Source organism: Bombina bombina, chromosome 2, assembly GCF_027579735.1.
Source record: "Bombina bombina isolate aBomBom1 chromosome 2, aBomBom1.pri, whole genome shotgun sequence".
Classification (NCBI taxonomy): Eukaryota; Metazoa; Chordata; class Amphibia; order Anura; family Bombinatoridae; genus Bombina; species Bombina bombina.
In genome coordinates this window covers 670,839,789-670,866,224 of record NC_069500.1, presented here as the reverse complement: position 1 = coordinate 670,866,224, position 26,436 = coordinate 670,839,789, and the positions used below count along the sequence as shown (strand labels likewise).

Sequence of the window (26,436 nt, the reverse complement as noted above, 5' to 3'; positions counted from 1 at the left end):
TCCTCTTGCAACTTCCTGTTGGGAAGGAGAATATCCCACAAGTAATGGATGATCCGTGGACTGGATACACTTAACAAGAGAAATATGTTGTTTTACTATTGCAGGTTACAACATTAGAATCAATACACAAGAAAAAACCCATGTAACACAGAAGTTTTAACTAAATTAAACTAAACCAGGGTGGAGGTTAAAAACCTTCTAGTTAAAGAGTATCAATGTAATAAGCTGCGCTTACAACACAAGTATTATGAATACAGTGACAAAGCTGGAAAGCTATTAGTAGGAGCTCTAAAACGCAAGCAACTTAAAACTCATATAAACGCAATGAGAGAGATCCAAGGTAATTCCCATGCAGACAGCCCCCTATTGTAGAGCTTTTTTGCAAATACTAGAATTCATTATAACCATTATAACCTTCAAATTTAATGGATACCTCTAATTCATCTTAACCAATGATAAAAAGCTACTTACAGGGTGTAAACCTTCTTAAGCTCCAAAAACACAACACGTCTCCCCATCAATACTATCCACTCATATCACATTCCTGCTGAAGCCCGGAAAGACACAAAACAGACTGGAAAACTTCAGGCCTATCTCCCTAATAAATACAGACAAAAGATTTTTGTCCAAATGTTAGCTTAACTCCTTAATAAATTCCTTCTCCAACTGATCAAGTGGGCTTTATACCCGGAGGGATAATACCATTAAAGTTATTCAACTAATTACCTACGCCTGCAACAACAAAATTCCTATGCTTCCTATCTCCACCGATGCTGAGAAAGTTTTTGACAGGGAGAGTTGGGACTTTAAGAAAGCCTCCCTGTCACATATGAGATTCAGACCAAACTTTATTAATAATAATTTTTCCTTTAGGCACCCACCAGTCAACTCAAGTAAAAGTGAATGGCATTCTGTCCAATTCTTCTTCACTACAAAATGGTACGCATCAGGGATGTCCTCTATCACTTGCGTCAGTAAAGGTTCTGGGGCAAATAATTTTGAGATAATAGCTTGACATCAGGGATTAAGGTAGGCAAATCAGAACATAAAGTAGCTATGTATGCGGATGATATCCTTCTGACTTTATCCCCAATTCAAGCACTAGCAGCTCGAGTTCTCTCACTATGAAGAAGTCTCCAACTTTCAATGAAATCTCACCAAATCTTAGTTATTGAACGTTTCAACTTCACAAATGGGATTGAAACAAGCTCTACTTGACTGCCCCCTCTCCACACAAACACAAAAACTGAAAAACCTGAGGATATACATCCTGTCCGCCCACCCTATTTGATTTTAATGTTAAACCTCCAACATCACTCGGACCTGTCAGCATGGAAGAATAAACCCATCTCTTTGCTTGAGCGCATAGGGGTCATAAAATTTAACATTCTTCCTAGAAGCACTCTGCTATCTGCAAATTCTCTCTATTCCCTTACATTTCACCTATCTTAAACACTTGCAGGGGGCAATATAGAAATGTATCTGGAAAGACACCAAGCCTAGGGTTAGTAGATAAACCCTCTATTTTCCCAAGGAGATGGGATGCCTAGTATTACCAAACCTTGATCTGTATAAAAAAGCAATAACATTGCAACAGTAGGCAGAATTGATCATGAACTCAGTAGATAAAATGTGGGTACAATTAAGTGGAGAAATCCTCAAGGTAGATAAACATAATTTATGAAAGAACTTACCTGATAAATTAATTTCTTTCATATTGTCAAGAGTCCATGAGCTAGTGACGTATGGGATATACAATCCTATCAGGAGGGGCAAAGTTTCTCAAACCTCAAAATGCCTATAAATACACCCCTCACCACACCCACAAAACAGTTTAACGAATAGCCAAGTAGTGGGGTGAAAAAATAAGGAGTAGAAAAGCATACAAAAAGAGGAACTGGAAAAATAATTGTGCTTTTATACAAAAAAAATCATAACCACCATAAAAAGGATGGGCCTCATGGACTCTTGCCAATATGAAAGAAATGAATTTATCAGGTAAGTTCTTACATACATTATGTTTTCTTTCATGTAATTGGCAAGAGTCCATGAGCTAGTGACGTATGGGATAGAAATACCCAAGATGTGGAAGTCCACAGAAGAGTCACTAGAGAGGGAGGGATAAAATAACAACAGCTACTACCACTGAGAAATAAAATCCACACAATAATTAAGTTTTTCTCAAAAAACTTAAATCAAAAGCAGTAGAATCAAACTGAAACATTTGCCTGAAGAACTTGTTCTACTAAAGACTGCTTCAGAAGAAGCAAATACATAAAAATGGTAAAAACAATAAAAGTATGCAAAGAAGACCAAATTACTGATTTGCAAATTTGATCAACCTAAGCTTCATTCTGAAAAAGCCCAAGAAAAGGTGACTGAGCTAAGTAGAATGAGCTATAAAACTCTGAGGCGGAGCCTGCCATGCCTCGAAATAAGCCTTGAAAAACAAAAGCTTCAATCGGGATGCTAAAGAAATGGCAGAGGCTTCCTAACCTTTTCTGGAACCAGAAAAACAGCAGATAGACTAGAAGTCTTCTGAAATCCTAGTAACCTTGATATAGAATTATAAAGTACTTACCACATCCACAGGATGCAAAGAACTCTCAAAGAATTCTTTAGGATTAGGACACAAAGAAGGGACAACAATTTATCTACTAATGTTGTTCAAATTCACAACCTTAGGAAAAAAGAAGTCCACAAAACAACTTATCTAGATAAAAAAACAGATAAGGAAACACACAAGAGAGAGCTGATAAATTAGAAACTCTTGTAGCAGAAGAGATAGTCAAAAGAAACAACACTTTCCAAGAAAGTAGATAATCTTCAAAGAAAATATAGGCTCAAAAGAAAAGAGCCTGAACAATCGTTAAACCAAAAAAAGACTCCAAAAAGGAGAAATGAATAAATGAACAGACTTGATACCAACCGAAGCCTGAACAAAACAGTTAATATCAGGAAGTTAAAATTTGCAGACAAACTTATCCAAACCATCCTGAAAAACTGTAAAATCCTAGGAATTCTAAAAGAATACCAAGAGAATTTATGAGAACACTAAAAAAATATAGGTTTTCCAAACCTGATAATACATGTTCCTTGAAACAGACTTATAAGCCTGCAAAATAGCGATAAAAACTGAGTCAGACAAAATTCTATGACTAAACACTAATCCATTTCCATACCCACAAATTAGAAATTTGAGATCCCAAAGGAAAAATAGCCCCTAAAACAAGAGGGCTGGCCAAAGAGAAGCGGACAAGGATAGCAACTGGACATCCGAACAAGATCCACATACCAAACCTGTAAGGCCATGCTGATGCTATCAGAAACACATGACACTGTTCCAATATGATCTTGAAAATCACCTTTGGAAGAAGAAAACAAAGGCGGAAAGATGCAGTCAGGTTGCAAAACCAAGACACTGCTAATGCATCTACCATCTCTACCTTAGGATCCCTGGACCTGAAAAGGTACCTGGAAAATTGAGAAAACACATCCGTATAGAGACACCACTCTCCCAGATGTAAATACTGACGGCTGAGATAATCCACCTCTCAAATGTCTAAAATCGTAGAAAATAGCCAGGAGATGAATTCCATTTAAGAACGTATTCAAGATACTTCTTAATGGCTAAGGAACTACAAGTCCCTATTGTTGATTGACATATACAACAGTTGTGATATTGAATGTCTGAAGGCAAAAAATGAAAAAGTCCTCTTTTAAAAGAGGCCAAGCCTGAAAGAGCTCTGAAAAATAGCACAGAGTTCCAAAATAGTGATTAGAAACCTCGCCTCTTGAAGTTTTCAAACCCCTTGTGCTGTCAAAAGACCCTCAGACAGCTCCCCAACCTGTAAGACTTGCATCCATTAAGAATACAGTCCAGGAAAGATGAACAAAAGGAGGCCCCCTGAATAAAATGATGATAAACTAATCACCAAAACAGAGAGAGTAGAGTGTTAGGATTTAAAAATATCAACTGTGATGTTTAAAAATAAACCCTGTATAATTGATTCAGTATGTAAATCAAAAAGAGATCTGAGATGAATATCGAGCAAAGGGAACCACGCTTGATGCTGCAGTTATGAGACCTAAAAACTTCCATGCACATAGCCACTGAAAGAAATGTTCTAGACTGTAAGTTAGAAAAGCTAACGCCACCTACAATTGACTTTTGTGCGATAAAGACAAAGACATGAACACAGAATCTATCTAAAAATCCAAAAAGAAGTGACCCTTGTCTGAGGACTGAGGAATCACAACAACTCTTAGGTAAATTAAATCCTATAACCATGTCTTGAAGAAACAAAACTTAGTTGATTCATGAGGGATTCCACAAAAAGAAAAGTCCATATATTTGAATACTGCTCTTTCATATGTATGTATTGGGTACTTGTAGAGCGCGTCTAATGACCCGTAAGGGACTTAAGACGCTGCTCAATTAATCGCCCTCAGAAGGATGAAAGGCTGAATGGACCTCGCCGGGAATCGAACCTGCAACCCTCAGGTTGCTACAGAGCATCTGTCTGACTTTAATAAAAGAATAATTTAAGCTAATACCAAGATACCATCCAAATAAGGAAGCACCACAGTACCCTACTGCCTGAAGACAGAAAGAAGGGCACCAAGAACCTTTGAAAAGATTCATAAAGCTGTCACTAAACCAAATGGAAAAGTGACAAATTGGTAAAGCTTAAAAAGAAAATCTCAGAATTCACAAGTAGTCTGAATTAAATAAAATATGAGGATAAACATCCTAAAAAATGGAGTGGACATGAATTGGCCTTAACAAAAAGGCATAATAGTCCTTATAATCGCCAACTTAAAAGCGGAGACTCTAACAAAACAATATAAAAGTCTTCAGATCCAAGAATGGACTGAATAAACATTTCTTCTTATAGAGACAAAGAATAAAATTGAAATAGAAACCCAAATCCTGTTCCTGCAAAAAGAACTGGCATAACCACTCCTGAGAAAGAAAGATTCTTCCCATTGGAGGTTTCATTCTAGAAATCTGTTCAAACCCTAAGAATAATATAGAATTTGGACTGAGTTAATCTAAAAACAATTTAATCTGCCCCCCACCAGAAGGACTGGATAGTCTAATAACTAGTAATTATATAGTGTTTTTCTCCAAGAAAGATACAGAAAAATGCTTCTTCAGTGCTTACACTCCGAGTTAACCAAATTAGCAGCTGATAAAAACAGTAGTTATTATTATCCAAATAATGGTACACAATAAATTTACCTCAAAGGCCAAAGGGCTGTATTAACCCTGCTGGGAAATTAATCTATGACCCTTGGGTCTAGAACAAGCGTTTGTAGTCAGGACATTCACCAACTGATCAACATTAAAAAGTAGGGCAGAAAAAAACTCTAAACCTCCAGAAATAGTGGAGATAATATAAATCAAATAAATTATTATCCTAACAAGAGAGAGATAATAAAATATATTTGAAATAATAATAATAGATATAGTAAACATAATTAAATGAATACATCTAAAGTAAATAAACAGAGTTATATATATGTAGAAACATTGCTAGCATAAAACATGATAAATAAATGCCACATAATTGAGCTGAAGAATAACAACAGCTAAAAAAATGAAAAGAACACACTTAGCTTTGTAGAATTGTGTTCCAAGGCATCATAGTTTCTACAGTAACATCAGAGTCAGGATCATTATGAGACATCTTGCACAATGTAACAGAAAAAGAATAACATTAGGCAAAACATTCAATTTCCACAACAGTTTTAGTAAAGAAAAATAAAAGCAGGCATAATAGCTTTCAAAGTTCATGAAAACAGTGAACAATAGAGGGAGAGGAGTAAAGTAACTAAAATTTGGCGCCAAGAATGACGCATTACGCAAAAAGAAGTTTAAATTTTTTTGCCGCAAACCTAACACCAGGAAATGACACAACTCGCGTCATAACAAATGCGATTTCGGGTCAACAACTAGCGTCAACAAAGACGCAGGAAATTACGAAATTTGCGCCATCAAAAGCGCAACTTTGTGGCAAAAAAATGTTGCGCCAAAAATGACGCAATAAAAAACATTATTTTGCGCCCTCGCGAGCCTAGATTTGCCTGAGAAAGTCAAATTAGAAAAAAACTGAACCCCAGGTAAGAAAAAAGTTTAGATAAACTTTCCAAACATGATTACTATACTGAAACTGTTTAGACTGCAAAAGGGAAATACACAAAGACCTGACTCATGGCAAATATAAGTAGAATACATATATTTAAAACTTTATATTAATACATAAAGCTCCAAACCACAGCTGAGAGTATCTTAAATAATGATACATACTTACCGAAAGACACCCATCCACATATAGTGGATAGCCAAACCAGTACTGAAAACTATCAGCAGAGATAATGGTATATAAGAGTAAATCGTCGATCTGAAAAGGGAGGTAGGAGATGAATCCCTACGATCGATAAAAGAGAACCCTTGAAAAGATTTCCCGCAAGGAAAACCATAAAATCAATAGGCGACACTCTCTTCACGTCCCTCTGACAAACACTGTACTCTGAGAGGAATTGGGCTTCAAAATGCTTAGAAGCGCTTATCATAGAAGAAATCATAAAAAAACAAGCACAAACTTACTTCACCATCTTCATAGGAGGCAACGTTTGTAAAACTGAATTGTGGGTGTGGTGAGGGGTGTATTTATAGGCATTTTGAGGTTTGGGAAACTTTGCTCCTACTGGTAGGATTGTATATCCCATACGTCACTAGCTCATGGACTCTTGCCAACTACATGAAAGAAATATGGGTTACCCCCAATATTCAGTCCTCAAGTCGTGAGAGATCACCCATTTTTGGAACAATTCTACTCTCAATGGGATAATATGCGTTCATTCTCAAAATTCAACTGCATACATCCCCACTAACACCATACACACTTAACCATGACTTGGGTAGAAAGGATGTGTTGGAAAGAGTGACAAGACTAGTATATGTAAAAACACCTAGGGCCCAATGATCTAAAGCTCTCTGGGCAGGCAAGATTATTAAAGAATGCTCGCCAGTACTTCTATTTCCCTGGTGGAATGATCTAAAGCCTCTTTATACCCTGAAAACAGGGTGTCTCGCTAAGGGGCATATACTGCATTTTCGTATAAAAAGTGCACAATAAAAATGGTATTATAAACATCATACAAAACAATCAATTTAACCATTTACAAAAAAAATAAGCAGGGAATCTTTGTATTGTTAAGGAGCATAAAAAAATCATAACAAAATTGTTCACCAAAAATCGTATTTTATCAAAAACATCAAATTTGTATGTAAATTACACAGGAATAAATCATATTAACTATGAACACTGTAAATAGTGATTTAAACTCACTGGATGTGCAAAAAACAAACAAACAAGAAATTTGTACTTAATTGTTGTTTTTCGTAAAATAAGCTGATCATGGGAGTTCCATGGGCGTATATGAAATTGTCTCTCTAATCCCAGTGTAATTCTGTAAACATTTTCGCACTACAGATTTCACAGTTTTTTCTCACAAACTAAGTTGGCAAGCTTTTCTCAAAACTCTCAAAATACTTATAACCCTAATAGAAAAACACATGCATACGAAAATATAGGCAATTGTAAGATGCTATACACAGAAATATGCAATTTATATTGGCCGCAGGACTTAACTTTTAAAGTGTGCCCCCTGCTCACTGATAACCGCTCTATGGTGCAAAGTTTCCCTTTCCAGCGAGCTCCATTACTTTCAATAGGAGACATCTCGCCACTCAAAGGGACAGCAATAATTCTACCGGGGCAGCCCCTGTGAGGGTCGGCGAGAAAAACCAAGGTTTAAATCACCGGGCCCCTAATGATAGCCCCTTTTGGACCTGTTCAAATCTTTCATGTCAAATAGGCAGTTTATAAGGCTTTTTTTTAGTCTCTAGGAGAACATCAATAGTCAGACTATTTTTTAGATTTTGTTATAACATCATGCATTAGCTGCTTGAGTTAATATATACATAGATTTTAGATGGACTATAATTGAAAATATATATAGTGGTATCAAACTAGAATGCCAGAATAAACAATTTTACTCAAGCAGCCTGCAAATCGTTATATGACAGAATGACAAAAATAAGAAAAGCCCTTTGGGTTCCGCTTGCAGCAAACTAGTTGTGTTGTCATGCTGCTGTGAGCAATCTAAGTGGACTTGCTTTTTATGAAAAGTTGACTATGTGCTGTGGATGAAGGGGATAAGTTCAGAACACCACCTGGGTATTATTGCAGTAGAAATACCCCTCTGATATTTAAGCAGAAATAATTACAGTGCAATGATTAAAAAGCTCAAGAGTCTTTGAAAGGTTAAGTGAACAACTTCTATCAGCTCCTGGGTGAGATGTGAATGGAGTGAGGCTTTTTAATTCCCAATTCTCATCTAAGCCTTGAGTTTATCAGCACTCATAAGTGGCAGTGGGCATCTTTCTTGTGGTTATTAGATAAAACACAGCTACCCCCAGCACTACCCACTGCCCACAAAAGTGCACTCACATGAATTATGATCCTATCAGCTTTGGATTGACAGCAGGAATTTTCCATGGCATTGCCAATATGGGCTAATTCACAGAAGAAGGTTTTTATGTGAAGTCTAAACTGCTGAAGGCAACTGTGCTTTTTAAACTTTATAAAGTATTTTTTGTTAAAGCGCTACATTTTGATAGTAACTGTTCTGTACCGTTATGCTAGAAAATACTTGATATTATATGTAAATCTACTCAGAATAGTGTTTAAATCATGCTAATTTTGCCAGAAAGAGAGATATTCTATGAGTTTTTGAAAATATCACACTGCACAAGGACAATTCAACAAGAAAACTGTGGCCTTCAGAGAGAAAAAAAGATCAAGCAAACCCTTAGTCACTAAGGAAAAATTATTCTTTTCAAAGTTATTACACTGCATATTATTGGACCATAAAATACAGTAACATTTCCAAATCAACAAGTGCATATTAAAAAGACAATTCTAACAAATTGCAACTTTTTCTTTAATTAGCTAGTCACCTGTATCATGTGACAGCCATCAGCCAATCATTGGCTCATATATGTATACTCTGTAAACTCTTGTACATGCTCATGATTCAAGTAGAGAATACAATTTTAAACAACATTCACATTTATTTCTATTATCTAATTTGCTTCATTCTTTAGATATCATTTGTTGAAGAAATAGCAATGCACATGGATGAGTCAATCACATGAGGCATCTATGTGCAGCAACCAATCAGCAGCTACCGAGCCTATCTAGATATGCTTTTCAGTAAAGTATATCAAGAGAATGAAGCAAATTAGATAATAGAAGTAAATTAGAAAGTTGTTTCTTTCTAAATCATGAAAGAAAAAATTTGGGTTTCATGTCCCTTTAATAATAAAAGTAAATTAGAGGGGGACATTTCCGGGCGGCGGCCATGACGGTCGCTTCTTTCAGAGGCTGAGTGGAGGACTCAATAAATCTGCTGATTATCGGTCACTGGATGAGCCATCCCTAATCACACTTAACTCATTTGGATTCTACTCCTCATGCTGATCTGTTTGATACCAAAAGTTATTATTGCATCAGCCCTAAAGAACTGGAACGGTACGGTCAGCAGTGGCGGCCTAGTAATAGACCGGACCTTACCTAAACCCCCCCAGTAATCCGGGTAGAACAGCTTATATGCTGTAAAAAAAATTCTATCTCATTTAAGCGACTGACATACTACAAAGTATTATACTTTAAGCTGCATTGGGCTCCGAAGTATAGAGTTACTAGTTCACGTGTCGGCATAATGAAGTCTGAATTAAAACTATTGGAGGAAGATATTTGCACCTTGCTGGAGGAACATTTCTCACAGCTGATCCAGCTAGTACAGCATTGTTTTTCCGGCAAAAGTCAACTGTGGCAAAAAACAACTGTTCGTTACCCTAGTCCCGATAGTAATCTGAAGGAGACACCGGGTCCTAATAATGTTGATGCGGTTGTCTCTGCAGAGGCGGCCGTGGTTTACCTACACAGTGCTACGACCACAGCGGAGGGTCCGCGGAACACAGTGACCGCGAGCTTGGCAAGCAGCAAGGGAATTCTGGATGTTAATATTGCTCCCTAGGCAGGCCCCAGCAGCATGGTGAACACATCAATGTCCATACCTGAGCTTTGTGGCTGGATCGGCTCCCGTGGGGTGGGGGTGGTGCCTTACCGAGGACCTCAGGCTGCAGTAAAAAGATTCCCTGGGTCCGAGATATCCTCCTCACTAGGGTCAGCGACTTGCTTCGAACTCCTAACTGCTCTATCCTTACTACTACCCATCAAGTCAGGACTGCGCCACGAAAGCGAGCAGCTAGAGGTCCCTATTGAAGCTCCGAAAGCTGGTGTTGGGTAAGATAGTACCTTTTCTGTGTCCCTATAAACTCTTAAAATTGCCCATGAAGAGTTACTACGATGCCTCCCTACCTGAAGGAACTTTCAATGAGGACCTTGTGGTCTGATGGATTAAGTTCACTATTGATCTTGAGATCTAACGTCTAAGATGGCTGACACCTATTATGTACTTTTTGTTGTCCTTGTCAGCCTGCTTGTTCAGTGGGAAAAGCACATCAATTTCACTGCTTTATTTTTGCCCTACTTACAGTTTTATTGTATATATCCTGGACCCTGCAGACAATTTACATGCCGGAGAGACTCCCAGTGAACACATCTGACTATAATATATTGGGAGTATTGCAATAGAGGGTCTGTGTTCAGATAAGCTTAGCCATACAGTTATTTGGAATTCTAAATAAGGGCTTGCTATTTAATGTTCTTCCTAAGAGGTTTACAACCTGGATGATCATTACCATACAATACATTAGAGCAGAAATGTGGTATATTATACTATGATTGTTGGTTTCTAAGGGAATATATTCTATTTTGTACCTGTTATACATGCTTATTTTGCTTCTATCTATTTACCTGTGAACTGACGGGGACAGTCAAAAGTCCCTCGACATTCAGGGCATCACGTTTCACAATAACTAATATTGCCTTACTATTAAGGGTAGTCCTTTGTAAACTTCCCTTTAGCTTATGCCACTATAAATACTATTTTTATGAGGAATTCTTAGGTTATTTACTACTCCCAGTTAACAGTGCACAGATTCTCTAACTAAATAAGTCGGTGAGCACCATGCTGTTATCTTACTGATTTGTATCTTCCTTTTCCCATATTATATATTTTTGTAATCCTCCTCTATGAAAGGATAATGTAAACTACACCAGAGTCGGTTGATATTGGCATAATCCCTGAGATCAGTGATTGGGTAAAAATGATGAGGTAGAATTTAACAGTAAAGACGATTACCCTTATGTTAAGCCATTGCCTAATTAAAGAAGCCTATGCATTCATTTTTAGAGGAACACTATATTTGAAAATACACAATAGTAGGTATGCCTCACTATAGACTACTTGCTTATGTTACTGCCTAGACCTCTCTTGCTAGAGATTAGGTTAGAATTAACACCCCCCAGCAAACATTCCTATTGTATATGCTCTTCATCAGCAGTCTCCTAAGTGCCAAATACAAAATGTCAGCTACCTATCATTATATACTATATCCTGGGTCCAAGAGTGGCCCCCTGTTTCTTTATTTTATATTTGTTTTATTTTACATTTCCCTGAAATTCCCCTATCATATAATAAGCTCTCTCTTCATGGCTCCAAGAGAGGCCTCTATTTGCCTTTAGGGGAAATTACTGTTTAAATCAACACATTTTATGGGGACCTCTTACAGTTCTTAATAGCCTTCTTTAGCTTACTATACTCCCCATAATATGGTGAGGTCCAAGAGTGGTCTCTTATAGTTCTTAATAGCCTTCTTTAGCTTACTATACTCCCCATAATATGGTGAGGTCCAAGAGTGGTCTCTTACAGTTCTTAATAGCCTTCTTTAGCTTACTATACTCCCCATAATATGGTGAGGTCCAAGAGTGGTCTCTTACAGTTCTTAATAGCCTTCTTTAGCTTACTATACTCCCCATAATATGGTGAGGTCCAAAAGTGGTCTCTTACAGTTTTTAATAGCCTTCTTTAGCTTACTATACTCCCCATAATATGGTGAGGTCCAAGAGTGGTCTCTTACAGTTCTTAATAGCCTTCTTTAGCTTACTATACTCACCATAATATGGTGAGGGCCAAGAGTGGTTTCTTACAGTTCTTAATAGCCTTCTTTAGCTTACTATACTCCCCATAATATGGTGAGGGCCAAGAGTGGTCTCTTACAGTTCTTAATAGCCTTCTTTAGCTTACTATACTCCCCATAATATGGTGAGGGCCAAGAGTGGTCTCTTACAGTTCTTAATAGCCTTCTTTAGCTTACTATACTCCCCATAATATGGTGAGGGCCAAGAGTGGTCTCTTACAGTTCTTATTAGCCTTCTTTAGCTTACTATACTCCCCATAATATGGTGAGGGCCAAGAGTGGCCTCATTGTTCATTTGGAAGGTGTACAGTTGGAAAGGCATTATCCATACATTTTGATATTATAAATGCCTTGTAACTTTGTTTTATTGTTTAAGTTTGTTTATTGATTGAGTATCTGGAAACTACTTGTATTTTTATTTTGTTCTGACATTTCAACTTTGTATGCCTTATAATGAATCTCAATAAAAAGTAAATTAGAAAGCATGATCTATCTGAATCATGAAAGATTATTTTTTACTTTAGTGACCATTCAATAGAAATCCGTCTTTTGGGGGAAAATACAACACACAGTGTCTTACTATGATGGAAGTTGTACTTGTTACGGCCTTGTGTGATGTCTGGGAATGTATCCTTTGTAGCCCACGTGCCAACCTTTGCACTAAAGACTCAGATTCAAAACAAGCAGCACATCTGTCATTTTCAGCAGTCGTCCTCTCCATCTCAATTTGTAATTTGTTCATAAGCTTTGTGAATGAATTTTTGGCAGCATTAATAAGATGTCCGTATGACTGAGAATTTAGGTCTGTGAAGGAACATAGTAAAAATTAAACACATATTTGATTCTAAATGCATACAAATACGTTGTAAATTATTTTGAAATACATTTGGTGAAATATTCAATACAATTAAATGCATCATAAACAGCATACCCCATATAAAATACATGTTGCAATCATTTCATCAAAGCTTGAATATAAATTCTAGATAGCATGATCAAATTCAAACAACATTATATATCAGTGAAAGCACTGACTTAACAGAGTAGTAAAGTTAAATTAAGCTTTCATGATTCAGATAGGGCATGTCATTTTAAACAACTTTGCAATTTACTATTATCATCAAATTTGCTTTGTTCTCTTGTTATTCTTAGTCAAAGGCTAATGCTAGGTAAGCTCATATGCTAATTTCTAAGTCCTTGAAAGTTGCCTCTAATTTGAATGCATTTGACAGTTTTTCACAGCTAGAGGGCGTTGGTTCATATGTTTCATGTAGATAACATTGTGCTCATGCATGTGAAGTTATTTAGGAGTCAGCACTTAGTGCCTGAATGCAAAAGATCTGAGACAAGGAGGCAGTCAGTAAAAGCTTAGATACAAGGTAATTACAGAGGTAAAAAGTATATTTCTATAACAGTGTTGGTTATGCAAAACTGGGGAATAGTAAAAAAAGTGATTATCAATCTTTTTAAACAATACAATTTTTAGTGTTTACTATACCTTTAAAAAAAATTCAACAGTCTAGTCAAAAATAAACTTTCATGATTCAGATAGGGCATGTAATTCTAAACAACTTTCCAATTTACTTTTATCATTGAGGAATGCAAGTTCATGTGAGTCATATAGATAACATTGTGATCACGCACTTGGCTTGTGGCAGACACTGCACTAATTAGCTAAAATTCAAGTCAATAGATAATAAATAAAATGTAATGTGATCAGGGAGCTGTCAGAAGATGCTTAGATACAAGGTAATCACAGAGGTAAAAGCATAAATTATGCTTATCAGATCATTTCCTTTCCTTCCGTATGAGGAGAGTCCACGGCTTCATTCCATAATTGTGGGGAATACTGAACCTGGCCACCAGGAGGAGGCAAAGACACCCCAGCCAAAGGCTTAAATACCTCCCCCACTCCCCTCATCCCCCAGTCATTCTGCCAAGGGAACAAGGAACAATAGGAGAAAACGGGCTGGGGCTGTGGACTCTTCTCATACAGAAGGAAAATAAATTAACTGGTAAGCATAAGTTATGTTTTCCTTTTTAATATGAGGAGAGTCCACATCTTCATTCCTTACTTGTGGGAAACATATACCCAAGCTCTAGAGGACACTAAATAAAATGGGAGGGTAAAAAAGGAGAGGTGGGCCCTATTCTGAGGGCACCACAGCCTGTAAAACCTTTCTCCCAAAAGAAGCAAAAATGTCAAACTTGTAAAATTTTGAAAAGGTATGTAAGGAGGACTAGGTAGCCGCCTTACAAATCTGCTCCATAGAGGCGTCATCATTGAAGGCCCAAGAGGAAGTCACTGCTCTAGTTGAATGAGCCTTAATCCTCTGAGGAGGCTTATGTCCCACTGTTTCATATGCTAAGCGAATAATGCTCCTCAACCAAAAAGATAAGGAAGTGGACAAGGCTTTCTGCCCCTTACGCTTCCCAGAATAAACAACAAATAAAGAAGAGGTCTGTCTAAACTCCTTAGTAGCTTGAAGATAGAACTTCAAGGCCCGAACCACATCCAAATTATGAAGTAACCGCTCCTTCGAAGAAGAAGGGTTAGGACACAAGGAAGGAACAACAATCTCTGACTGATGTTGCAATCTGAAACAACCTTAGGAAGAAAACCTAACCCAGTATGAAGAACAGCCTTATCAGCATGGAATACTAGGTAAGGGGGCTCACATTGCAAGGCAGCCATCTCAGATACTCTGTGTGCCGAAGCAATAGCCAGTAAAAAGAGAACCTTCCAAGATAGTAATTTAATGTCAAGGCTATGCATAGGAATAGGAACAAGATTTAAACTCCAAGGAGGAGCGCTAGATCAAAACACAGGCCTGATTCTAGTCAGAGCCTGAACAAAAGACTGGACGTCTGGAAGCTCAGCGAGCCTCTTGTGCAGTAAAACAGATAGGGCCAAAATCTGTCCCTTAAAAAGACACTGAACCCACATTTTTTTCTTTCGTGATTTAGATAGAGCATGCAATTTTAAGCAACTCTCTAATTTACTCCTATTAGCAATTTTTCTTTGTTCTCTTGCTATCTTTATTTGAAAAATAAGGCATTAAAGCTATTTTTGGTTCATTAAACTTGTTGATTGGTGATTTAATTTATCCACCAATCAGCAAGAACAACCCAGGTGGTTCACCAAAAATTGTCTGGCATCTAAACTTACATTTTTACTTTTCAAATAAAGATACCAAGAGAATGAAGAAAAATTGATAATAGAAGCCATGTCCACAGACCAATGCTTCAGCCAGAGTGCCCTACGGGCTGGTGCAGAAAAACCTGAAGCCTTTGCATTCAGGCGAATAATCTGCATATTTGCATCACAAAAAAAAGAATTAGCTACCCTTAAAGGGACAGTCTAGTCAAAACTAAACTTTCATGATTCATATAGGGCATGCAATTTTAAACAACTTTCCAATTTACTTTTATCATCAAATTTGCTTTGTTCCCTTGGTGGTATTTTTGAAAAGCTAAACCTAGCTAGGCTCAAACTGATTTCTAAACAGTTGAAAACCGCCTCCTAGCTCAGAGCATTTTGAAAGTTTTTCACAGTTAGACTGTGCTAGTTCACATGTGTCATATAGATAACATTGTGCTCACTCCCGTGAAGTTATTTAGGAGTCTTCACTGATTGACTACACTGCATGTCAGTCAAAGGCACTTAGATAAGGAGGCTGTCTGCAAAGGCTTAGATACAAGGTAATCACAGAGGTAAAAAGTGTATTAATATAACTGTGTTGGTTATGCAAAACTGGGGAATGGGTAATAAAGGGATTATCTATCTTTTTAAATAAGAACATTTTTGGTGTAGACTGTCCCTTTAAGGCCTTCATTCTTTCCTGGATCGCGTCGAGGGGACCTTCCACCTCAATCAATTCAGATAAGGAGTCGCACCAGTAGGTCGCCACTCCAGCAACCATAGCAACAGCCACTGCCAGTTGAAACAAATACCCCGTATGTTGAAACATCTTTCTTAACAGAGTTTCCAGCTTATTATCCATGGGCTCCTTAAACAACGAACTATCCTCAAGAGGGACAGTAGTGTGCTTAGCAAGCATGGAGATAGTGCCATCCACCTTAGGAATGGAACCCCACAACTCTAATTAAGAGTCCGGAACCGGGAATAATTTTTTTTAAAGGAAGAAGGGGAAAAAGAAGAACCAAGCCTTTCCAATTCATTCATAATAATGTTCGCCATCTTTATGGGAACCGGGAAAGTCTGTGGTGCAACCCTGTTCTCGAAGACCTTATCTAATTTAGGAATACAGGGTTCCTCAGGTAATTTAGGTTCTGGAACCTCTAAAGTAGCCAACACTTCCTTTAGCAGAAAGCATAAGTGTTCAATCCTAAATCTAAAGTCTGGTTCCTCCGCAGCTGGAAGTTTAGAGGCAGAAGATTCCGACCCAGAAAGAACATCCTCCGAAGTATCAGAGGTGTCTTCATCAGTGGAAAATCTAGTATTCAATAAATCCAATAAACTAGTAGACGACCCCTGTGAAGGATAGCAATATTTAACCTTTCGCTTGCGCTTAGCAGGGCGAAGTAAAGCACTAAAGGCCGCAGACACTGCCGTCTGAAACTGTTCAGTAAAGTCTGGCGGTAAAAGGGCCCCTCCACATGGAGGATTAAGAGTGCTACAGGAAGCTGCATGTGCAATAGAAGATGACTGTAGGGTACGCACCTCACGGGACAGAGACTCCTCAGAGGTGGAAGGCTCAGTAGTACTAAACATATTAGCTTTCTTAGATAAAACTAAATTTATGCTTACCTGATAAATTTATTTCTCTTGTGGTGTATGCAGTCCACGGATTCATCCATTACTTGTGGGATATTCTCCTTCCCAACTTCCTAACAGGAAGCTGCAAGAGGATCACCTACAGCAGAGCTGTCTATATAGCTCCTCCCCTAACTGCCACTCCCAGTCATTCGACCGAAGACAAGCAAGAGAAAGGAGAAACTATAGGGTGCAGTGGTGACTGTAGTTTAAAATAAATAACACCTGCCTTAAAATGACAGGGCGGGCCGTGGACTGGATACACCACAAGAGAAATACATTTATCAGGTAAGCATGAATTTTGTTTTCTCTTGTAAGGTGTATCCAGTCCACGGATTCATCCATTACTTGTGGGATACCAATACCAAAGCTATAGGACACGGATGAAGGGAGGGACAAGGCAGGCGCTTAAACAGAGGGCACCACTGCCTGTAAGACCTCCCAAAAATAGCCTCCGAGGAAGCAAAAGTATCGAATTTGTAGAATTTAGAAAAAGTATGAAGCGAAGACCAAGTCGCCGCCTTACAAATCTGTTCAACAGAGGCCTCATGTTTAAAAGCCCATGTGGAAGCTACTGCTCTAGTAGAATGAGCTGTAATTCTTTCAGGAGGCTGCTGGCCAGCAGTCTCATAAGCCAAGCGGATTATGCTTCTTAGCCAAAAAGAAAGAGAAGTTGCCGAAGCCTTTTGGCCTCTCCTCTGTCCAGAGTAGACAACAAACAAAGCAGATGTTTGACGAAAATCCTTCGTAGCTTGTAAATAGAATTTTAAAGCACGGACCACATCAAGATTGTGTAATAGACGTTCCTTCTTTGAAGAAGGATTAGGACATAGTGAAGGAACAACAATCTCCTGATTGATATTCTTGTTAGATACCACCTTAGGAAGAAACCCAGGTTTGGTACGCAACACTACCTTATCAGCATGGAAAATGAGATAAGGAGAATCACATTGTAAAGCCGATAACTCCGAAACTCGTCAAGCCAAGGAGATAGCTACCAAAAACAGAACTTTCCAAGACAACAGCTTGATATCTATGGAATGCAAAGGTTCAAACGGAACCCCTTGAAGAACTTTAAGAACTAAATTTAGACTCCATGGCGGAGCAACAAGTTTAAACACAGGCTTGATTCTAACTAAAGCCTGACAAAATGCCTGAACGTCTGGAGAATTAGCCAGACGTTTGTGCAAAAGAATAGACAGAGCAGAAATCTGTCCCTTTAAGGAACTAGCCGACAATCCCTTCTCCAATCCTTCTTGGAGAAAAGATAATATTCTAGGAATCCTGACCTTACTCCATGAGTAACCCTTGGATTCACACCAATGAAGATATTTACACCATATCTTATGATAGATTTTCCTGGTAACCGGCTTTCGAGCCTGAATTAAGGTATCAATGACCGATTCAGAGAAACCAAGCTTTGATAAAATCAAGCGTTCAATCTCCAAGCAGTCAGACGTAGAGAAATTAGGTTTGGATGGTTGAAAGGACCCTGAAGTAGAAGGTCCTGCCTCAGCGGCAGAGTCCATGGTGGACAGGATGACATGTCCACCAGGTCTGCATACCAAGTCCTGCGTGGCCACGCAGGTGCTATCAAAATCACCGAAGCTCTCTCCTGCCTGATCTTGGCAATCAGACGAGGGAGCAGAGGAAACGGTGGAAACACATAAGCCAGGTTGAAGGACCAAGGCGCTGCTAGAGCATCTATCAGCGCTGCCTTGGGATCCTTGGACCTGGTCCCGTAACAAGGAAGCTTGGCGTTCTTGCGAGACGCCATGAGATCCAGTTCTGGTTTGCCCCAAAGTTGAATCAACTGAGCAAATACCTCCGGATGGAGTTCCCACTCTCCCGGATGAAAAGTCTGTCGACTTAGAAAATCCGCCTCCCAGTTCTCGACTCCTGGGATATGGATAGCAGATAGATGGCAAGAGTGAACCTCTGCCCATAGAATTATCTTTGAAACCTCCAACATTGCTAGGGAACTCCTTGTTCCCCCCTGATGGTTGATGTAGGCTACAGTCGTGAAATTGTCCGACTGAAATCTGATGAACCTGACCCCAGCTAGCTGAGGCCACGACTGAAGAGCATTGAAAATCGCTCTTAGTTCCAGAATGTTTATCGGAAGGAGTGCCTCCTCCTGAGTCCACGAGCCCTGAGCCTTCAGGGAGTTCCAGACTGCACCCCAGCCCAGAAGGCTGGCATCTGTTGTTACTATAGTCCAATCTGGCCTGCGGAAGCTCATCCCCTTGGACAGATGGACCTGACATAGCCACCAGAGAAAAGAATCCCTGGTTTTTTTGATCCAGATTTAGTAGAGGGGACAAATCTGTGTAATCCCCATTCCACTGACTGAGCATGCAAAGTTGCAGCGGTCTGAGATGTAGGCGGGCAAACGGTACTATGTCCATTGCCACTACCATTAAACCGATTACTTCCATACACTGAGCCACTGAAGGACGAGAAGTGGAATAAAGAACACGGCAAGAGTCTAGAAGTTTTGACAATCTGGCCTTCGTTAGGTAAATCTTCATTTCTACCGAATCTATCAGAGTCCCTAGGAATTAAACTTTTGTTAGAGGTGATAGAGAACTCTTTTCTTCATTCACCTTCCACCCATGGGACCTCAGAAATGCCAGAACAATGTCCGTATGGGACCTGGCGATTTGAAAAGTCGACGCCTGTATCAGAATGTCGTCTAAGTAAGGGGATACTGCTATACCCCGCGGCCTTAGGACCGCTAGGAGGGACCCTAGAACCTTTGTAAAGATTCTTGGTGCCGTGGCCAACCCGAAGGGAAGAGTCACAAACTGGTAGTGCCTGTCTAGAAAGGCAAACCTGAGAAAACGATGATGATCTTTGCGTATCGGGATGTGAAGATAAGCATTCTTCAAGTCTACAGTAGTCATATATTGACCATCCTGGATCATAGGAAGGATGGTTCGAATAGTCTCCATCTTGAAGGATGGTACTCTGAGAAATTTGTTTAAGATCTTGAGATCTAAGATTGGTCTGAATGTTCCCTCTTTCTTGGGAACTACAAACAGATTTGAAGAGAAGCCCTGCCCCTGTTCCTCCTGCGGAACTGGGTGGATCACTCCCATAACTAGGAGGTCTTGGACACAATGTAAGAATGCCTCTCTCTTTATCTGGTTTGCAGATAAATGTGAGAGATGAAATCTCCCTTTTGGGGGAGAGGTTTCGAATTCCAGAAGATAACCCTTGGACACAATTTCCAATGCCCAGGGATCCTGGACATCTCTTGCCCAAGCCTGGGCGAAGAGAGAGAGTCTGCCCCCTACCAGATCAGTTTCCGGATCGGGGGCTGCTCCTTCATGCTGTCTTAGAGGCAGCAGCAGGCTTTTTGGCCTGTTTCCCCTTGTTCCAAGCCTGGTTAGGTCTCCAGACCGGCTTAGACTGGGCAAAAGTTCCCTCTTGTTTTGTGTTAGAGGAAGTTGAAGCTGCGCCACTCTTGAAGTTTCGAAAGGGCCGAAAAATAGACTGTTTGGTCCTTAATTTATTGGACCTGTCTTGAGGAAGGGCGTGACCTTTTCCTCCAGTGATGTCAGAAATGATCTCCTTCAGTCCAGGCCTGAATAGGGTCTGTCCTTTGAAGGGAATGTTGAGAAGTTTAGACTTTGAAGTCACGTCAGCTGACCAGGATTTAAGCCATAGCGTCATACGCGCCTGAATAGCAAAACCAGAATTTTTAGCCGTTAGCTTGGTTAAATGAACAACGGCGTCAGAAACAAATGAATTGGCTAGCTTAAGGGCCTTAAGCTTGTCAATATCTTCCAACAGGGTTTCAACCTGTAGAGCCTCCTCTAGAGACTCAAACCAGTAAGCCGCAGCAGCAGTGACTGGGGCAATGCATGCAAGAGGCTGGAGAATAAAACCTTGTTGAATAAAAATTTTCTTAAGGTAACCCTCTAATTTTTTATCCATTGGATCTAGAAAAGCACAACTGTCCTCGACAGGGATAGTGGTACGCTTAGCTAGAGTAGAAACTGCTCCCTCCACCTTAGGGACCGTCTGCCACAAGTCCCGTGTAGCGGTGTCTATAGGAAACATCTTTTTAAAAACAGAAGGGGGAGAGAACAGTACACCTGGTCTATCCCATTCCTTAGTAATAATTTCAGAAAACCTCTTAGGGATTGGAAAAACATCAGTGTAAGTAGGTACTGCATAGTATTTATCCAATCTACATAATTTCTCTGGGACTACAATATCGTCACAGTCGTCCAGAGTTGCTAAGACCTCCCTGAGCAATATGTGGAGGTGTTCAAGCTTAAATTTAAATGTAGACATATCAGAATCAGGTTGAAGTATCTTCCCTGAATCAGAAAAATCACCCACAGATTGAAGCTCCCCTGCTTCGGCTTCAGTACATTGTGAGGGTGTATCAGACATAGCCACTAAAGCGTCAGAGAGCTCTGTATTTATGCTAGTCCCAGAGCTGTCTCGCTTTCCTTGTAATCCTGGCAGTTTAGATAATACCTCTGTAAGGGTATGACTCATAACTGCCGCCATGTCTTGTAAGGTATATGCAATGGGCGCGCTAGATGTACTTGGCGTCCTCTGAGCGGGAGTAATAGGTTCTGACACGTGGGGAGAGTTAAACGGCATAACTTCTCCCTTGTCAATTTCTTCTGGTGATAAATTTTTTAAAGCCAGAATATGGTCTTTGTAATCTATAGTAAAATCAGTGCATTTGGTACACATTCTAAGAGGGAATTCCACAATGGCTTCTAAACATAATGAACAATGAGTTTCCTCTATGTTAGACATGTTTAAACAGACTAGTAATGAGACCAGCAAGCTTGGAAAACACTTAAATAACTGTGAACAAGCAAAAAATAAAAACGGTACTGTGCCTTTAAGAGAAAAAAACAATCTCATAAAATGCAAAACAGTGAAAAAAGCAGTAAATTCTATGAAATTTTTACAGTGTGTATAATAGACTGAAAAAGCATTGCACCCAATTGCAAATGGATGATTAACCCCTTAGATTCAAAACCGGACCAAAAAAACGATATAGCCGTTTTTAAACAGTCACAACCAACTGCCACAGCTCTACTGTGGCTCCTACCTGCCCATACAACAACTTTGGAAGTCACAAAAACCCTGTAGAGGGGTCCTATATGTCAGGGGACTCCTTCAGGGAAGCTGGATGTCTCAAACTGCAAAAATGAATGCGCAATTAAGGCGCGAAAATAGGCCCCTCCCAACCTGTACTCACAGTGAGAGGGCCTTAAAAAACTATCCCTAGGCAAAATCTAGTCAGCCATGTGGAAAAACTGGGCCCCAGAATAAAGTTTTATCACCATTTGTAGTAAACATTTATATACATCAAGCAAACGTTATATCTATTAAGTAATGAGAGTAAATAACAAAAATATTACCCTTTACAGCAAGCATGATACAAGTTGTTATTAAATCACTGTAATCAGGCTTACCTTAAATAAATCCGGTACTGTCAGCATTTTCTAGCTTATCATCTCTCTAGAAAAATTTAAAACTGCACATACCTCAGAGCAGGAAACCCTGCACGCTATTCCCCCAGCTGAAGTTACCCATCTCTTCAGTTATGTGTGAGAACAGCAGTGGATCTTAGTTACAACCTGCTAAGATCATCAAAAAACTGCAGGCAGACTCTTCTTCACCTTTCTGCCTGAAGCCAAAATAGTACAACTCCGGTACCATTTGAAAATAATAAACTTTTGATTGAAGATAAACTACATTAATTCACCACATCTCTCTAGCTACTTCCCTTGTCGAGAGCTGCAAGAGAATGACTGGGAGTGGCAGTTAGGGGAGGAGCTATATAGACAGCTCTGCTGTGGGTGATCCTCTTGCAGCTTCCTGTTGGGAAGTTGGGAAGGAGAATATCCCACAAGTAATGGATGAATCCGTGGACTGGATACACCTTACAAGAGAAAATTACTTTATCAAGGCATGTGGAACATAATTGAGCAGGGGGGTACACCGTGGCCTCCTCACAATACAGTGAGTGCAGAATTATTAGGCAAATGAGTATTTTGACCACATCATCCTCTTTATGCATGTTGTCTTACTCCAAGCTGTATAGGCTCCAAAGCCTACTACCAATTAAGCATATTAGGTGATGTGCATCTCTGTAATGAGAAGGGGGTGTGGTCTAATGACATCAACACCCTATATCAGGTGTGCATAATTATTAGGCAACTTCCTTTCCTTTGGCAAAATGGGTCAAAAGAAGGACTTGACAGGCTCAGAAAAGTCAAAAATAGTGAGATATCTTGCAGAGGGATGCAGCACTCTTAAAATTGCAAAGCTTCTGAAGCGTGATCATCGAACAATCAAGCGTTTCATTCAAAATAGTCAACAGGGTCGCAAGAAGCGTGTGGAAAAACCAAGGCGCAAAATAACTGCCCATGAAGTGAGAAAAGTCAAGCGTGCAGCTGCCAAGATGCCACTTGCTACCAGTTTGGCCATATTTCAGAGCTGCAACATCACTGGAGTGCCCAAAAGCACAAGGTGTGCAATACTCAGAGACATGGCCAAGGTAAGAAAGGCTGAAAGACGACCACCACTGAACAAGACACACAAGCTGAAACGTCAAGACTGGGCCAAGAAATATCTCAAGACTGATTTTTCTAAGGTTTTATGGACTGATGAAATGATAGTGAGTCTTGAGGGGCCAGATGGATGGGCCCGTGGCTGGATTGGTAAAGGGCAGAGAGCTCCAGTCCGACTCAGACGCCAGCAAGGTAGAGGTGGAGTACTGGTTTGGGCTGGTATCATCAAAGATGAGCTTGTGGGGCCTTTTCGGGTTGAGGATGGAGTCAAGCTCAACTCCCAGTCCTACTGCCAGTTTCTGGAAGACACCTTCTTCAAGCAGTGGTACAGGAAGAAGTCTGCATCCTTCAAGAAAAACATGATTTTCATGCAGGACAATGCTCCATCACACGCGTTCAAGTACTCCACAGCGTTGCTGGCAAGAAAGGGTATAAAAGAAGAAAATCTAATGACATGGCCTCCTTGTTCACCTGATCTGAACCCCATTGAGAACCTGTGGTCCATCATCAAATGTGAGATTTACAAGGAGGGAAAACAGTACACCTCTCTGAACAGTGTCTGGGAGGCTGTGGTTGCTGCTGCACGCAATGTTGATGGTGAACAGATCAAAACACTGACAGAATCCATGGATGGCAGGCTTTTGAGTGTCCTTGCAAAGAAAGGTGGCTATATTGGTCACTGATTTGTTTTTGTTTTGTTTTTGAATGTCAGAAATGTATATTTGTGAATGTTGAGATGTTATATTGGTTTCACTGGTAAAAATAAATAATTGAAATGGGTATATATTTGTTTTTTGTTAAGTTGCCTAATAATTATGCACAGTAATAGTCACCTGCACACACAGATATCCCCCTAAAATAGCTAAAACTAAAAACTACTTACAAAAATATTCAGCTTTGATATTAATGAGTTTTTTGGGTTCATTGAGAACATGGTTGTTGTTCAATAATAAAATGAATCCTCAAAAATACAACTTGCCTAATAATTCTGCACTCCCTGTATAGACAAGAATTAGATTTAGGTAGAGAGTACCCTCTAACGCATCAGAGTCCTCCATAGCTTGCGCTTATAAAAAAGGACAATAGACAAAGATAAAGGGCACCTTTATACCCCTAATGGCTGGGGCACTCACCACCTCCTATGACCCATGCCCAAGTGAGAAACCGCTTTGTCTCCATAAAACCGCACGGTCAGGAAGAAGAAGAATCAGTGTGACCACACCCGGTCACGTGATGCGCCATGCAGGACCGCCCCTGCTATAGCTAAAAGCGCTCCAAGCCTAAAAGGCTGCGCAGCTTATCCAAACAAAAATAAAAACCTGCACGTTCCAATATCTGCCTGAGACACATCTCACACATGTCGCAGCATAATCACAATATGTACATTATGTGAAATTATTTCCCCTGTTCAATAATCCCCTTCCGGAGATATTAACCCTTGATTCCATACAGATAAAAGGAGCCACACTGTGACCCTATCTTCCTGCATTATCATATATGTATAAATAATTAAACTATCTTACCGGGAATCTATGCCGTGGAACAGAACACAGCCTCTCAAGTTTGACAGTCTTGTAGCATTGCTCCTGACATGGACTTCAGTGAAAAAGGCAGGCAGTGAAACTCGTCAACACTGATTGCTTAGGAGCTGTTAATACGAGTCTGGATGGGTTCGCAGAAAGACTCTCCCTGCATCTCCAGACTCTAACATTCATCAATGCTCTCACTGAGAGGCTGACAAGACTACTTAAAACTCCAGTCCCATTCCGAAGGGTAGATACCCTCCATAAGGAACTATTCTGTATCTTCTGACACTTCTCTGCCAACCTTCTGTGACGAAAGGCAAAGAATGACTGGGGAATGAGGGGAGTGGGGGAGGTATTTAAGCCTTTGGCTGGGGTGTCTTTGCCTCATCCTGGTGGCCAGGTTCAGTATTCCCCACAAGTAAGGAATGAAGCCATGGACTCTCCTCATATTAGGAAGGAAAAGTATATTAATATAACAGTGTTGTGAATTATTTTTTTACTGGGGTGATAATATATATAGGTACAAATCAAGAAATATCCTAAATTCCAAAATTATTCTTAAATTCAAACTTTTTAATTAATATTGTTTTTAAATAAAAGGATCAAATAATACTATTTTTCCCTGCCCGTAAATCACAATCTTCTCTGCCTGTGTCTATAGTTTGGTTTGGTTTTTGTGTTCTAAAATGGAAATCATAAGACTATATTTATTTAAAACAACATATATAACCTTTCTGATTACAGTACTGTACTATCTTTCTGAGGGTACTGTGTATACAAAAGTAATATAGTAGATGAGGTTGAAAAAAGACTGAAGTCGATCGAGTTCAACCTATACAAATCTAATATACTTACAAAAAAAAGCTCCAGTTGAGCTTAAAGGGACAGTGAACCCAAATGTTTGCTTTCATGATTCAGATAGAGCATGCCATTTTAAGCAACTTTCTAATTTACTCCTATTATCAAATTTTCTTCATTCTCTTGGTATCTTTATTTGAAAAACAAGAATGTAAGTTTAGATGCTGGCCCATTTTTGGTGCACAACCTGGGTTGTTCATGCTGATTGGTGGTTAAATTCACCCACCAATAAATAAGTGTTCTCCAGTGTCTGAACCAAAAAATAGCTTAGATGCCTTCTTTTTCAAATAAAGATAGCAAGAGAACAAAGAAAAAATAATAATAGGAGTAAATTAGAAAGTTGCTTAAAATTGCATGCTCTATTTGAATCATGAAAGAAAAAATTTGGGTTCAGTGTCCCTTTAAATTAATCCCATTAAAAAGTGACCCATTTAACACAAGCAATCATATCCATGAATTATGTTTCTAGCTAGAAATGTATCCAAACCATTTTAAATGTATCTAAGGTATTGGCATTCACTACCTCCTTTGGTAATGAGT

At 39.4% G+C, this 26,436-nt stretch overlaps 1 protein-coding gene across 1 annotated transcript in view; it reads right to left on the bottom strand.

Annotated features, from left to right (window-relative positions):
* Positions 1–26,436, bottom strand: part of CCDC171 (coiled-coil domain containing 171) — an 849,190-nt gene that overhangs the window by 379,783 nt on the left and 442,971 nt on the right. Inside the window, 1 exon segment of the mRNA XM_053700001.1 lies at positions 12,762–12,985. Coding sequence (XP_053555976.1) covers positions 12,762–12,985 — 224 coding nt within the window.